This window comes from Siphateles boraxobius, unplaced genomic scaffold (genome assembly GCF_051911475.1).
Source record: "Siphateles boraxobius isolate OS27281-9 unplaced genomic scaffold, OSU_SipBor_1 6, whole genome shotgun sequence".
Lineage (NCBI taxonomy): Eukaryota > Metazoa > Chordata > Actinopteri > Cypriniformes > Leuciscidae > Siphateles > Siphateles boraxobius.
In genome coordinates this window covers 7,259,196-7,273,186 of record NW_027509186.1, presented here as the reverse complement: position 1 = coordinate 7,273,186, position 13,991 = coordinate 7,259,196, and the positions used below count along the sequence as shown (strand labels likewise).

The 13,991-nt window shown below is 37.1% G+C and overlaps 1 protein-coding gene across 4 annotated transcripts in view; it reads right to left on the bottom strand.

Moving 5' to 3' along the window:
• Window positions 1–13,991, bottom strand: part of dock10 (dedicator of cytokinesis 10) — a 165,164-nt gene that overhangs the window by 32,117 nt on the left and 119,056 nt on the right. For all 4 annotated transcript variants that reach the window (XM_077207559.1, XM_077207558.1, XM_077207561.1 and 1 more), the window contains exons 9-26: window positions 13,370–13,455; window positions 11,830–11,913; window positions 11,525–11,677; window positions 10,817–11,071; window positions 9,089–9,211; window positions 8,771–8,853; window positions 8,477–8,599; window positions 8,321–8,400; window positions 7,963–8,150; window positions 6,459–6,524; window positions 6,274–6,366; window positions 6,050–6,173; window positions 5,828–5,949; window positions 5,254–5,337; window positions 5,072–5,164; window positions 1,669–1,787; window positions 1,506–1,575; window positions 13–126 (exon numbers count right to left, since the gene is read on the bottom strand). In XM_077207559.1, coding sequence (XP_077063674.1) covers window positions 13–126; window positions 1,506–1,575; window positions 1,669–1,787; window positions 5,072–5,164; window positions 5,254–5,337; window positions 5,828–5,949; window positions 6,050–6,173; window positions 6,274–6,366; window positions 6,459–6,524; window positions 7,963–8,150; window positions 8,321–8,400; window positions 8,477–8,599; window positions 8,771–8,853; window positions 9,089–9,211; window positions 10,817–11,071; window positions 11,525–11,677; window positions 11,830–11,913; window positions 13,370–13,455 — 2,060 coding nt within the window. The remainder of the gene's footprint in view (window positions 1–12; window positions 127–1,505; window positions 1,576–1,668; window positions 1,788–5,071; window positions 5,165–5,253; window positions 5,338–5,827; window positions 5,950–6,049; window positions 6,174–6,273; window positions 6,367–6,458; window positions 6,525–7,962; window positions 8,151–8,320; window positions 8,401–8,476; window positions 8,600–8,770; window positions 8,854–9,088; window positions 9,212–10,816; window positions 11,072–11,524; window positions 11,678–11,829; window positions 11,914–13,369; window positions 13,456–13,991) is intronic.

The following is a 13,991-nucleotide window of genomic DNA, read 5'->3' as shown; positions in this document are numbered from 1 at the left end:
ATGTTAGCTCACCTTGAGGACATTTCTAATGACCGACTGTTCGTTGCTCTTCAGGTCAGAGGTCATTCCCTTGGCCAGCTCTTCATGAACAGTTCTGAAGCCACATGCTTCAGTCTTAAAGACAAACTGCGTAAAGAAAAGAGAAATACATTTGACACAAGACATTGTGAGGACGTGGCATCATCAGTCTAATCAGTCAATCATCATTTTGAACAGCTGATCAAAAGTAATAAGCGGCTTTTTCACCGTTGGGCCAAATGGTTCTAATGGTAAGGAACGGTTCCAGTTGTTTTTTCACTTGAGCCTCCCAGCTAACAGAGTTTTGTTACAAGATCATTCTGCAAATATTCAGTGTTGGTTCTGGGAACGTAAAAAATGTCCAGTTTTCTAGACTTTAGAGGAACGTGTTTTAAAAGGGATGATGTTCCCGTGATGTTTAATGGTCAAACAACTGCTTTTTCTGTAATTGTTGACTTATGGAATTGAAGCATTATTGAAAATTATTAAACACAGCATGTGATAAAGATCGTTTGTAACACCATTGTTGGATTTCAGATGCTGAATGTTAATGTCTGTGAGTGTGTAAATAACACTGTCATTATTAACTTTGTTTAAAACTTGTTTTGTGTCATTTATACACTCACAGACATCAACATTCAGCATCTGAAACACAACAATGGTGAAATGCTTTATGCCAGTACAGTATACAAAACTCATTTATGGCTCCCAGCATGCATTGTGGCATGAATAAATTATGCAGCTGAATTATTTATAATTCTCACCATTGTTGAGGTTTGTATGAGGAGTGTTGATCTCTAAGTGTGTCTCAACATTGTAACTTATTCATAGTTTTGGACAATCTTACACAAATTATTTGGGTGTTATAAATGATGTTCATCAAATTAGCTGACTTTATTACTTAATTCTCCAAAATAAGTTTCAACTCTAATAAGCAAATATACACAAAAAGCAGTTGCTTAAACCACTTTAATGCAGCCACTTGACCATTAAAGCAGCCATGTTGATTGCTTCATCAATGCAGAAATGTTTTCTGAAAACACCCGCAATGGCTGAAAAAAAGTAACTTAAAAAAAAGTCAAGGGTCAAGAGCCCAAATAAAGCAAATTTTTAAGTTCCCATAACCAACACTAAATATTTGGAGAACGTTCTCATAACAAAAATCTGTTAGCGGGGCAAACGGATTGGCTGGCCCGTATTGGCATGGAATGGAACGGTTAAGCAAAGAGAATGGTTTGGCCCATCGGTGGAAAAGCGAGAAATAAACTTGCAATTCTGCCTTTTTTTCTCAGAATTACATGTTTATATCTCGCATTTCTGACTTTTTAACACGCAACTGGGAGATATTAAGAATTGCATAAAATAAAGTCGCAATTGCATAAAATAAAGTCAGAATTGTGAGATATAAACTCGCAATTCCAAGGAAAAAAGTCAGTATTTTTGAATGGGTTAAATGATATTGCGCAATATGTTTGTGACATACGTACCTTTATGTAAGAGTGCAAATAGTGGTCCATGTTCTCCTCATGACACTTAGCTACGATGTGGACCAGGACCCTGATGAGTACGATGTAAGGTTAAAGTGAGAATCAAATCTGAAAGCTGTGTCGATATATTGTGTTCAGAAGAGTCAGTGATGGGTTTCTGTACCTGGTGGTGCTGGTGGTCACTTCATCACTGTCGTTTTGGGTAAGCACTTTGAACAACTGGTTGAAGAGAATAGGAAGGAATCGAATAATCACATGAATCTTCTCCATACTCAGGAGGCCCTGAGAAGACAAAAAAAGAAGTGTTATAATAGCAAGGGTTATTTTACTGACATTACTCAAACTTACAGGATGAGTATTATTTTAACAATAGTTACATATAATTTGAAACATTGGAAATGTGTATTTTGATTTCACTTCAGAAAATCCAAAAATTGAAAGTCTGGATGACAACAGTTTACAGTTTGCTTGATGAATGAACATCAAATGGCTTCATAATGCATATGCGTATTATACGCATGCATTATGAAGCCATTTGATGTTCATTCATCAATTGCAAGTTAAAATTTCAATATCAGAAGAAACCAAGATATCTGCTCATTAAAGGTTGAAGTGAATGGCTCTGGTGCACATGATCATCATGTTTAGCTTGTTGCATTATTATAGTCTACAGTAGGGATGCAACGATTACAGATTTTGTAAGTACGATTATTGTCTGAGAAATAATCACGATTTAACGATTATCACGATTATTATGCATCAATTAATTTCACAAAACTATATGTATAATATCACATGAACACTCAACACTAGATTTTAATGTGTTATTTGCCACAACACAGTACAAAATTATAAAATGACAAACGATAATCAATCTCTTCCTTTGGAATTAAAGAGAAGTGCTTTGTAAACATCCAGCATTTTTCTTTTAAAAATAACAAATTAAGTCAATGGCTGCAGGGCTATTTGATTGAAAAAGATCACAAGATGATTAAGTGTTTAGTTTGTTCTAAATTTATTTTCAACCTGAGGTAGAAAACTTGATAACATGAAAACAATATCTTGTTGGTATTTGACTTAAAAACAAATAAAGGGATAATAAATCCCAATGAAAATAAGAATAAACAAAGTATTTGGCTCTATTGAATTAAATGTAAGCTAAATATTAACTATGTATTTCTTTTAAAAAGAAAACAAATATAGTCCAAATGTTATCCACTCCAATATTATTGTACTTATTTTAATACTCTTTTTTTAATTATTAATCCAAATTTTACATGCGCCTTTAGAAAATCATCTATTATAATCTCATTATTTTGGTTTGTTTGTTTGAAGTTTAAGTAAAAATTATAGAAAGAAACTGAGAACATCTCTCATGCTTTGTTATTAATAACTGAAATGCAGTTAATTGGTAGTCCTAGAAGTCTACACGGCCCTGATCTTATGTTAGTGTTTTACACCGGGCATATTAAAACTACAAAGCCTAACATTTACAGGAGAAAGCAATAGGATATTAAGTTAAATGTTCACTGACTGAAAATCTTGAGAGCACGTCACTTCTGTTTTCCACAGACTTGCGTAACCAAAACATTCCGCTGTTTTTTTGTTGTTGTTTTTTTGCACTGAAAGCTGAAAGTTGCACGCCACGTTCTCCTTTTTCCAAAGCGCTAGGGCGGTTGCGCTCCGTCCGGAGGCTTCTGTTGTTGCTGTGTTGGTTTTTGTCACTTGACCTAAGGTGCGCTTGCGGCATTATGAAAAGTAGAGATGTTTTTATCTCGATGCGGCGTGCACGCGCTTGGAAAAAAACGAGCGCGCCGCTTCCCTTATATTATTTATTTTGTATCTTTTTCTCTTTCCTTTTCTTAATGTGATTTTTTTATTTGTGTGAATGTACATATATTTAGGCCCCGTTCACATATCGCGTCTTTTGCGCGCTCAAGTTCATTATTTCAAATGGAGGCGCGCGGTTTGCGCGCTCATAATGGAAGCTCGTTTTTTCCAGGCGCGTCCGCGCCGCATCGAGATAAAAACATCTCAACTTTTCAGAATGCCGCAAGCGCACCGTAGGTCACGTGACACGAGCCAACCAATCAGCTTCCTGAAATTTCCTTCATGTAACGGAGAGAGCAGCTGATGGTTGCTTAGCAACGACAGACGCCTCCGGAGCGCAACCGCCCTAGCGCTTCTTTGGAAAAAAGAGAACGCGTGCGCCTAGCGTTTTCTACGCGTTTTTAGGCGCGATATGTGAACGGGCCCTAAGCGCGCATGCCGCGCGCCTACATTTGAAATAACGAACATGAGCGCGCAAAAGACGCGATCTGTGAACAGGCCCTTAAGGCGTTTTTTCGGTGGAAATAGAGCATCGCTGCTAGTCCCTCTGCCATAGTGGTTGAACACGGCATTAAGCTAGTGCACCGCTGGTGTAACCTTGTTTTCATTTGGTGCAAAAGTTCCATTCCGTGCAGAACACTCGGTGTAGCATAGTCTTTACGATTAATTAACCGTGACGTTTTAAAGCGCGGTTAATTGTGAAATCCGGTAATCGCTGCATCCCTAGTCTACAGTATACTGTAATGCAGTTATACAGCATACAGTTTCCTACTGTGTATTTTGATGCTCATTTATACAGCAATGCTTAATATGAAAACATCAATGTAAATACATAAATTCTACACAACTCAATCAATAAGGTCTAATTTAACAATGTCCATCCTCCACAGAAAACAAACAGTATGAAATGGCAAAACACAATATACACTGAACAAAATTATAAATGCAACACTTTTGTTTTTACCCCCATTTTTCATGAGCTGAATTCAAAGATCTAAGGCTTTTTCTATGTACACAAAAGGCCTATTTCTCTCAAATATTGTTCACAAATCTGTCTAAATCTGTGCTAGTGAGCACTTCTCCTTTGCCGAGATAATCCATACACCTCAAAGATTATTGCACAGGTGTGCCTTAGGCTGGCCAAAATAAAAGGCCACTCTAAAATGTGCAGTTTTACTGTATTGGGGGTGTCTGAAAACCAGTCAGTATCTGGTGTGACCACCATTTGCCTCACGCAGTGCAACACATCTGAAAACCGGGATTCATCTGTGAAGAGAACACCTATCCAAAGTGGCAGACGCCATCGAATGTGAGCATTTGCCCACTAAAGTCAGTTATGACGACGGACTGTAGTCAGGTCGGGAGGCACACCTGTGCAATAATCATGCTGTCTAATCAGCATCTTGATATGCCACACCTGTGAGGTGGATGGATTATCTCGGCAAAGGAGAAGTGCTCACTAACACAGATTTAGACAGATTTGTGAACAATATTTCTCAGATATTCTCAATATTCTCAGAAAGTCTAAGATCTTTGAGTTCAGCAAAAAAAAAATGTTGCGTTTATAATTTTGTTCAGTGTATGTCTGTATTTCTAAAGAGCCTGCAAACCTGCAGCTACATGTCAGTCTCTGGATCATCAGTTTATTTATAGAATAGCTTGCGTTTAAAGGTGTAATCATGGTACAGTTCTTGACTAATGTTCAAACCCTGGTTAAGGCCCTGGAATACACTTACTTTAAGGCAGTTGAGGAAGTTTGAGGTAGGAGGTTGAGAGAGGTCTGCCTCTCGTTTCTGGCACTGCTGGAAGAAGCGGTTTAGATGGGGGTCCTGGAAAAATGTCAGAGGGAAATATTAGGTCAGAAACAAATCAACAAGATAGCAGTACATTTTCATCTGAGACTGTGGCTCTTTCCAACCTGAGTATAAACTGTAGAAAGCACCACAGTGGACACTTTGAAGATCTGCTTCCCCCCATCGACCAACTTCACATCGGAGCCATTCTGCACAGAAACATGGAGAAATATTATATATCATATATATTTGTCTGTGAAAATTCCTCACAATATCATGTGCGAATCGTCATTATTTGTCTTTGGGTCTCATGTTTTGAAATATTGCAAGATTCTTTTGTTTCCTGGTTCACACAGTTACTGATTGTCATCATTTGTTTCTACTTAACCTTCATTATCTCTGTGCATTTTGTTTCTTTGTTCAATGCCAAGTGCTATGTTAAGAATGTTCATGAGTTGGATGTACTTTGTACATGTTAGTTAGCATAAAGATCTTTGTTTAGTTCTTTTTTGTCTTCACGGATTTGGGTATATTCTGGGTTCTGGTTTATGTGACATATAAAACTATTTATCTTAGCAAAACCATAGACTTATCTGTCCTCTACATTCACCATAATCATAACCACACTTAGATCTCTATTTCTCTATTTTCTTTTTCTTAACTGATTGTTTATTTGCGTTTCTGGATTCTTGTGCTCACTTTGGTGGATGAAGTATCTTTAATGAGTAGATATCCACCAGGCAAAGTGCAGGAGACTGGAATGCTGAAATCCTGAGAGGTAATACGGCCGTCCTTCAGGAGAGGCAACCACGCATAACCCACTGTAACATAAACCAACATACAGTACAAACAAACACACTGTCAGAGCACTACAGCATTTCAACATGCACAGCATAGGATAATTGGGCTTGCATTTTTGACCTGGAGTTTCAAGAGCCTCTTTCTTCTTAGAGCTGGTCTTGGCATTGATGTCACAAGTCACATGATAGAAGGAGAAGAGTAAATGGTGTTTCTCGTGAAGATGTGTGGGCAGCTCAATCTTGACCTGATCAAACGTATCACAACACATGTTAAAGTACCATCTAAACGTAACAGTGCTAACCTACAAAGCTTCTGAAGCACATTTTGAAGATTCTGCAAACAACCTCATCATAAAAATCTGGGTTCTGTGAATGGTGCAGAACTGTGGAACAGGCAGCCGTGGTGAAAACTGGACCTCCTGGCTTTCCGTAGATGCACTGTGGAAATTGATGTAGAACATTTTATAATCACAAGTCAAATTCTAAAGCAGATGTTGATGGAAAGTGATGGAAATATTGTGTTATGTAACCTTAAGTGGCTTGGCATGTTCTTCATCAGAGCTTCTGAACTCCACGTAAACTGCGATATTCCGAGCCTATGGAATAAAAAAGGAGCATAGCCTGACTACACATTGCATGTCGAACGAACAAAGAGTAGACTGTGAAGAACACAACTGAATCCTTGATTACACCGTGAGCAATTCCAGCATTTTCAGTTGCTCCTCAGGTTCATCACCCATTCAGAAGTTAAAACTTAATTGTGGAGTCAAATATTTGAGCCAGTATTGCACCAGTAAAAATGAGTTTCATCGTAATTATGTATAAACTAAATATTTACAGAAGCCTCCAATCAGTAGTGTCGTTTACAATGAAATAGCAGACAGATTAGATCAATGACCTCATGTTTTCCAGAGACAGACTTCGTCCACTAGTCAGTTATGATGTTGCTGACATTTACACTCATTAACTTTTTTATTTAGAGAGGAATAGCTTAGCGATCTTACCAATCTAAACACAGCACTTTTCCTCCGAATATGCCTACACTGTAAAAAATTATATGATCAATGTTATGACATACGTTTTTACATTCCTTTAAGTCATTAAAATACGTTTTTTTTATAAGTTATACAGGATTCAACTTATTTTTTTTAAAAGTCAGTTTAATATAATTTAAATTGAAATTACTTCCAAGTTGATAGTACTTAAAAATTCAAAAAAATTCAGTGTACTTCCCTACTATATAGTAGGGAAAAAACAGTATGTGGAATATGTCCAAATTCACAGTATTCATAAAACAGTCTGTGAAAACTATCCAGTTTACTTTCTAATAAATTTTAAACTTCATTTTCTAATTTGAAATTATACGAATGGACTTATTCGATTGGACACTTTACTATCCAATAAGGCCACGGGAGAGTTGTGAATGGCAGTAAACTGACGCCGTAAGTCACATGACAATGACAACATGGCGGATATTGTATATCCAGATTTCATTAATATTACACACATTCACAACCCAGGATCATTGGAAACAATTCTGTAAAATGATATGTTGCTTCTTGCAAGTTTTGCAACACTTTTAAAGTCAAATTTTATTAAAGTGAGTTTTATCCGAAATAAATGAACGTGAATCTGGCAACGTTTAATGCGTTGGTTTTTGTGCGTATCGAAATTTCTGACGAGTGGTGCTAAAAGGTTAATCGTTTTTGAATATAATGTAGCACCTACACTAAACCCTACACTACGATAGTGTTAAAAAAAGCAAATTTGAGATAAAAACATTTACTGAAGCAACCATGCCATTTTAGCTTGCTTCTACAAGTCTTTCAGCTCTTTTATCGTGACTCATGTTTTCAGGGACTCAAACCCAAGAGCTCTGTATCACAAGTGCAATGCTGTACCAGGTGAGCTGCCAAGCAAGTTTACTAGCTCAAACAAAACACATGGTGCTAATGATGTCATGCAAAAGTCAAAATGTATTAGTTTACCAACTATGCACTATGGTAAAGTGTTTTGTGTCCACTGTTTTCTCACCTTTGCAAAACTCTTTTGGCTGTCATACTTGAGGTGTTTGGGGTAGATATAGATGTGATTCTTGTAGACTCTGTAGGGTTGGGCAAACTTGGATGAGTCCTGCAGGAACTCGTCTACCTCCACTGTAGGAGCATGAAGGCCACAGTCCTCAAACGGCCTCAGAGCAACATATGAGGATGTCACGCAATCTGAGAAACGTGTGTAGGTGAGTGTGTGGACACACAACAGCAGACAAGTATACAATAAGCTGTTTAAGTGTTAAGTACATGAAACTGAATAACATTTATAAGTTAAATTGTATTTTTGCTTAAATCTCAGCTCCAGATGTGAGGATGTTTGCAGTTTTAGTAGAACGTACTGGGGCATTCCATGGGAACGCAGTCCACATTTATTTCAAGGTTTCCAGGGATGGTCTGGAGTTTACTGGCCTTCTCTGCCCTGTAAACAATGCTTTATTTTAGTGAGGTTATGTATTATCACATGTTATTCGTGCGTGTGACTAAAGAGCCTGTACCTCCTGTACTCTGTGATGAGTTTGATGAGATCTTCTGTGGAAATCTTGTTGCTTTCCTGTTTGAAGAGAGGAGAGAAGCGACATTCCCTGTCCACTGTGCCCTGGTTGTCCTTAAACACTGACCTGGAATATACAGAAGGAAGAAATGTAATGACTGAAATGATTTTAAACGAAATAAACTATTAATAGTGCGAGAGCTGTGTCACATATGAAGAGTTTCACCAGTTTGTATTTGTTCAGCCAATGCTGAAGCACCAGGGCATGGAAAATAAGCCCCCATTGGGATTCACTTACCTTACAGACCAGGCAAAAGGCATTCGGTACTTTCCAAGTTTGCTACAGAATTGCTTATTGGATTTCAACATCTTTTGGACAGTCTAGAACAAGAAGAGAAATTGGATTTCAATGTATTTTTCCATTAACTACCAAGCCAAAACTCCACTAACTAACTACAACTTAGATAATATATTATTGCTTAAATCAATATTCTGTTTATTTAGACGACACATATAAAAATGTCTAAATGTCATAACATTCGTGACAACAAATATGCATTTATCAGACGCTTTTATTCAAAGCACCTTACAATAGAAAAATATCTAAATGAAGTACCTTGCTGGAATCTGTGTTTTTAATGTAGGGTTCTGTACCACTGGAAATATTTCCCATCAAAACTTTTTCCACCCGTGCCACCATCACAATATCTGTGTGTGAGTTCGTAACAGAAAAAATTGCCTGCGGGAATGATCAAACATGTAAACCACATAAACACATGAACATAGATCTAAACCATATGACCCCGGTTTCATAGACAAGGCTTAAGGCTAGTCCTAGATTAAAGTGCTCAAATGGAGTCCGGTAATATGTGTATTGGGTGTCTATGGGGACAATTGCTCTCTGCCAGTCAAAGAGAAAAAACTGGTGGATTTGTGCCTACTACAAGCCAGGCGTTCAATTGCCCTTTGCTGGAAGAATACAAGTTGTCCTTCCCTTGGACTTTGGCTGAAAAACTTGATATTCAGTTTGGCCCTTGAGAAGCTTACATATGTGATCAAGGGGAAGTCTTCTGAATTTTATGAAATTTGGGAGATGTTCTTGAGATTTGTTAAAGAAGGAGATATTGAAAATGCTATAGATGTGTGAAGTTGTAGTATATAATGCTGAATGGGAGTGTGTGTGATATATAGCACTGTATGTTTAAGGAATTTTATTATTATTATTTTCTTTTATTTATTTATTTATTTTTACTTTTTATGACTGCCAGGGTTATTGTGGAGGGGGAGGGATTTGAGTAAGTTATGTTTGTATTAAGTGTATGTTATGTTCTTATGTTAAATGTGTTGTAAAATTCAATAAAAATATGTCAGCAAAAAAAAAAGTGCTCAAATGTTTGAGCTGTTTTAACCGAAAGCAACTTGCACATATCTTATGACATAACGCATGATGTAGTCAGCCAGATCCGGGTCCAGATCAGATGGTGGACCTGCGCCTAGACACGACCACAACGCAACCCTGAAGTGTCAGCAGAGATTGTGTCCACTAGACTCTCCCCTGTGAAGGCCTCATCGACACGACAGCCATCGGCATTGATCCTCAACAAACTCGTCTCAATACGCGTTTGACTCCGATCTTCAACCAGATGAACTGCATAATATTCTGATTGTTCTGATCCAATCTGACTTCTGACCTGTAATGCTGCCTGAATCATAATCATACACTGTTCATTCATTGGCCAGAGGAGAACTGAGCGACTTAGTTTGGTTTCTCACAATGTTTATTTCTCCATTCTGTCACTGATAGAGTTTCGGTTCCTGCCACTGTCGCCTTTGTTGCCATTGGCTTGATTCGCTTAGTTAGGGACATTAAATTTAACATTTAATTTAATATTCAACAATAATATTGATCTGCCTGCTTTTACACTATTATACAAGAACTGAACTGAGCTAGACGATGACATCACGGTTTACTCCAGAGTGGCTATATATATATATGAACTAAATTAATAACTTTTTTTTAAAACAAAAATGAAACATCACTGAATTTACTTAAGCTGGACTGTGACGCTATTTTCTTCTGGAAACAGACTTTTTTGCATTATTTTCCTGTTATCTCTTTAAAGCTGCTTTGAAACAATCTGTATCGTAAAAAGCGCTATATAAATAAATGAGACTTGACTAAAATTTGTTTTGTCTCAAGATTGTAATAATTTTTTCTAAAGCAGTTAATAAAAAGCTACTTAAATACCCTAACTGAACTAAGGTTTAATCCAGGCTTAATCTAAGCCCTGACTGTGAAACCAGGCCATATATTCCTTTATCCACAGGGCACTTGCATTGATACCTGTTTGGGGAAGCGCAGCCAGTTCTCCAAGTCTGGGCTCAGTTGGCAGTCCTCTATTTTCTTCTCTACAGACGAGGCGAGTCCATTTTCCTGTGGAGAACCGTTCCCGCCATCCAACCCTTGATCTCCTGGATTACCAGAACTACTGAGCATTTGCCGCACAACCTCGTGGTTTAAGTCCACATGGAAGTCAGCGGAAACCTTCCTGCCCTCACGTATGTCCAGAAGAGAAACCGACACAAAGAAAGGCTCGATCTGAGGAGAGACAGCAGTTCTCACTTATATAAGCAGATTCATAAACGATACATGCACTAGCTGACTGCATACTCTTTTTATTTCCTACGTTTATAAACCTCGTTGCAGAATTTATATAAATATAAGACATAAAATATCTTATTTTTTGTATTTAGTACAGCCCTGCAGAAATGACATAAGATATTTACGAATTTCCCAATAACAATTTACACCATTCTGTTCATTTCAAGTCGACATTCCTTTGGTTTCAATAAAGAGATCACTCAACAATGTCTAAACATTTTGAGATTTAACAAGTTTGCAGTGTACTAAATTATGTTTTTTGAATGATAAATATGTTGCAAAGGGTTTGCCAACAAATGCATTCAGCTATATAGTTGTGAAAAGGGCTTGCAGTATGTTTTTAGCACAACTTATGGTGGGTGTGTGTGTCAGAAGGATGTGACATCGTACATTAGTAACTGGCTCAATGTCGGCCTCGTTCACGCAGCCCTGCAGCGTGAGGTTGAGTGAGCCACAGGAGATCATCAGTCTCCTCCCAAGCTTCTCATCAAATGGCTGGACAGAAGCAGAATCCCCATTCTCCATCCTGAGACTCCGCAAAACCTTTAACACAAAGCATTCTTTCCTCACGTCCCAAAACTACACATATAATGACATTCCCTTTGCACAACCCCCAAAACAATGTAAATATTCATTGAACAACAATAAACTGTAGTGCTAAGACAAACTGCATAAATATATGAATTATGACATACAGGGATATCAGGGTCCAGGGAGAACAGGTTTAGTCTTTCCTCTCCTCTGGCTGCTCTCGAGCCCTCCTCGGTCTCAGAAATATACTGAAAAAATACAGCATTAGTGTTAATTATGTTTAATGCGCTTTCACCATTCATTAATTTATTGTTTATGTCTTTAAATGTGTTTTAAGTCTTTTAAGGTTCTAAACAGTGAAAGAGAGACTCGCTCGTTAAAGGGACCATGATCTGCATTTTTAAAATGTTTTGTTTCCTGAAGTGCATTTATGAAGTTAGTAGGATTTTTAAAGACAATTTTATAATAAGAAGAACGTGAAACTCTATGTAATCTTTCCCCGCCATTGACGGAATTTTCCGGCAATCTATGTTTCCATTAAACAGCATATAAATCAAAACTGCCTCATGTTACCGAATGAAATATCGACCCTGGACGAGCTACAGGACTGTGACCCTTTGGGTGTGTTGATGGACTCGATCTACTCCATCTGTGTTTTGATCGTCGTTCTGAATCTGATCTGGATGTAGTCTTTGACAAAAACGTGATTTTCTCAGCATGTGTTCAAAATGTTGCTTTTTTTAATGAAACTTACCCAAAATCAAGTGTTGATATCTAAAGAATGCATGAAAGCTAGAATACAATGGGACTCTGTTCTTTCTTTTGATATATTGCATGTTCAGATATTCATAAAAAAAAAATATTCTGGGGGCCATGAAAGTTTTGTGAAAATGATCAAAAATGCTGGTGCATGCTGAAAATAATAATAATAATGCAGACAGGAAAGAGTTACAAACTTTTATGATGGCTTTACTATTACAGCAGCCAAGATAAAGTATTCATGAAAAGTATTGATTATAGTATTATATGTTTATATTTGCATTAAGTTTGGAGTGCAGAGGATTATAGCCGATCACAGTCATGTCTGTTGAGCGCACAAATGCAATGACCTCACTACTGCAACTTGAATTCTGCATTGTCATGCTTTCACCGTAGCAACATGCTAACAAAATGTAAATAAAAGATTGATTGCGTAGTGCATAGCTGATTACAACGGGAGTTTTAACAACACAGTCACTGAGCTCGTGCTGAACTGAAGTGACTGACAGCTCCAGCAATTATATAGAGAACACTCTTTGCTCGCTTTCTGTATTTAATTTAATCACAATTTAAATAAGAGATGATTAAGCTACCAAGAGGAAGAGTGTCAATTTGAACAGTTTAGTTACTGGCATGATTAGCTTATTGCATAAACATCAATAAAAGATGATGATGATGATGTAGGTGTTGATCTGTGTCTGTGCACGCATTGTCTTATTCTGATGTATTCATCTCATATGTAATAAAAACCAGGAAGTAGAAAAAAAGTTGTTGGTTTCAATAAAAGCTATTTTTGTACTAGCAAGGAAGTTTGGAGTTTTGCAACATGTTTTAATGGTACAATGATCTCATTGCATAAATTAAGGCCCATTTCCTTTTTTCAGAAAGAGGGTGCACTGATGTCATGCGCCTAGGAAGTAACATGACAGAATTACAAAGAATTACCTTAGCCAGTTCAGGGTGGATTTCATTTTCAGTTGTTTCCTCATTTTCATGGACAGGAACATGATTCAACGGCATATCAGTGATCTCTAAAACAAAAACAAGAAACATTTGAGTTGAAAACGAGAACAGCGATGGATTCTGGTCATTTTTAACTCGAGGTGTGTGTCAGACGTTCCCTCCGTCCTTTTACCTCAGGGTACCAGCTAAAGAATTTAACTATAACAGTATGATAAATATCCAAATTTGAATGATGTAAATTTGAGGGAGTATGTCACCTGAATCTGAAGGATTTGTGAGGTATCAGATCACTTATTTATATTTACATACATTTAGGGTCCAATCATCACTATTAACTAGCTCATACTTGAGGAAGAAAAGTATGACATTTGGTGATGTTGTTGGTATTTATATGGCCTAAAATTAAGGTGAAAATCTGATATCTTGTAATGTAAATCAAATTACTTACATAAAATGCATTTAAATATCAGTTGTCACTCTATATCTCAGATGATATTTAAAAGCTTAGTTTTATGATCAAAGTTCTGTAGTTTTTATTGTGGGGGGCAAAACATATAATGCAATGCAATTCAATAATTCAATGTCAGAAAGATGTGCAAATAAA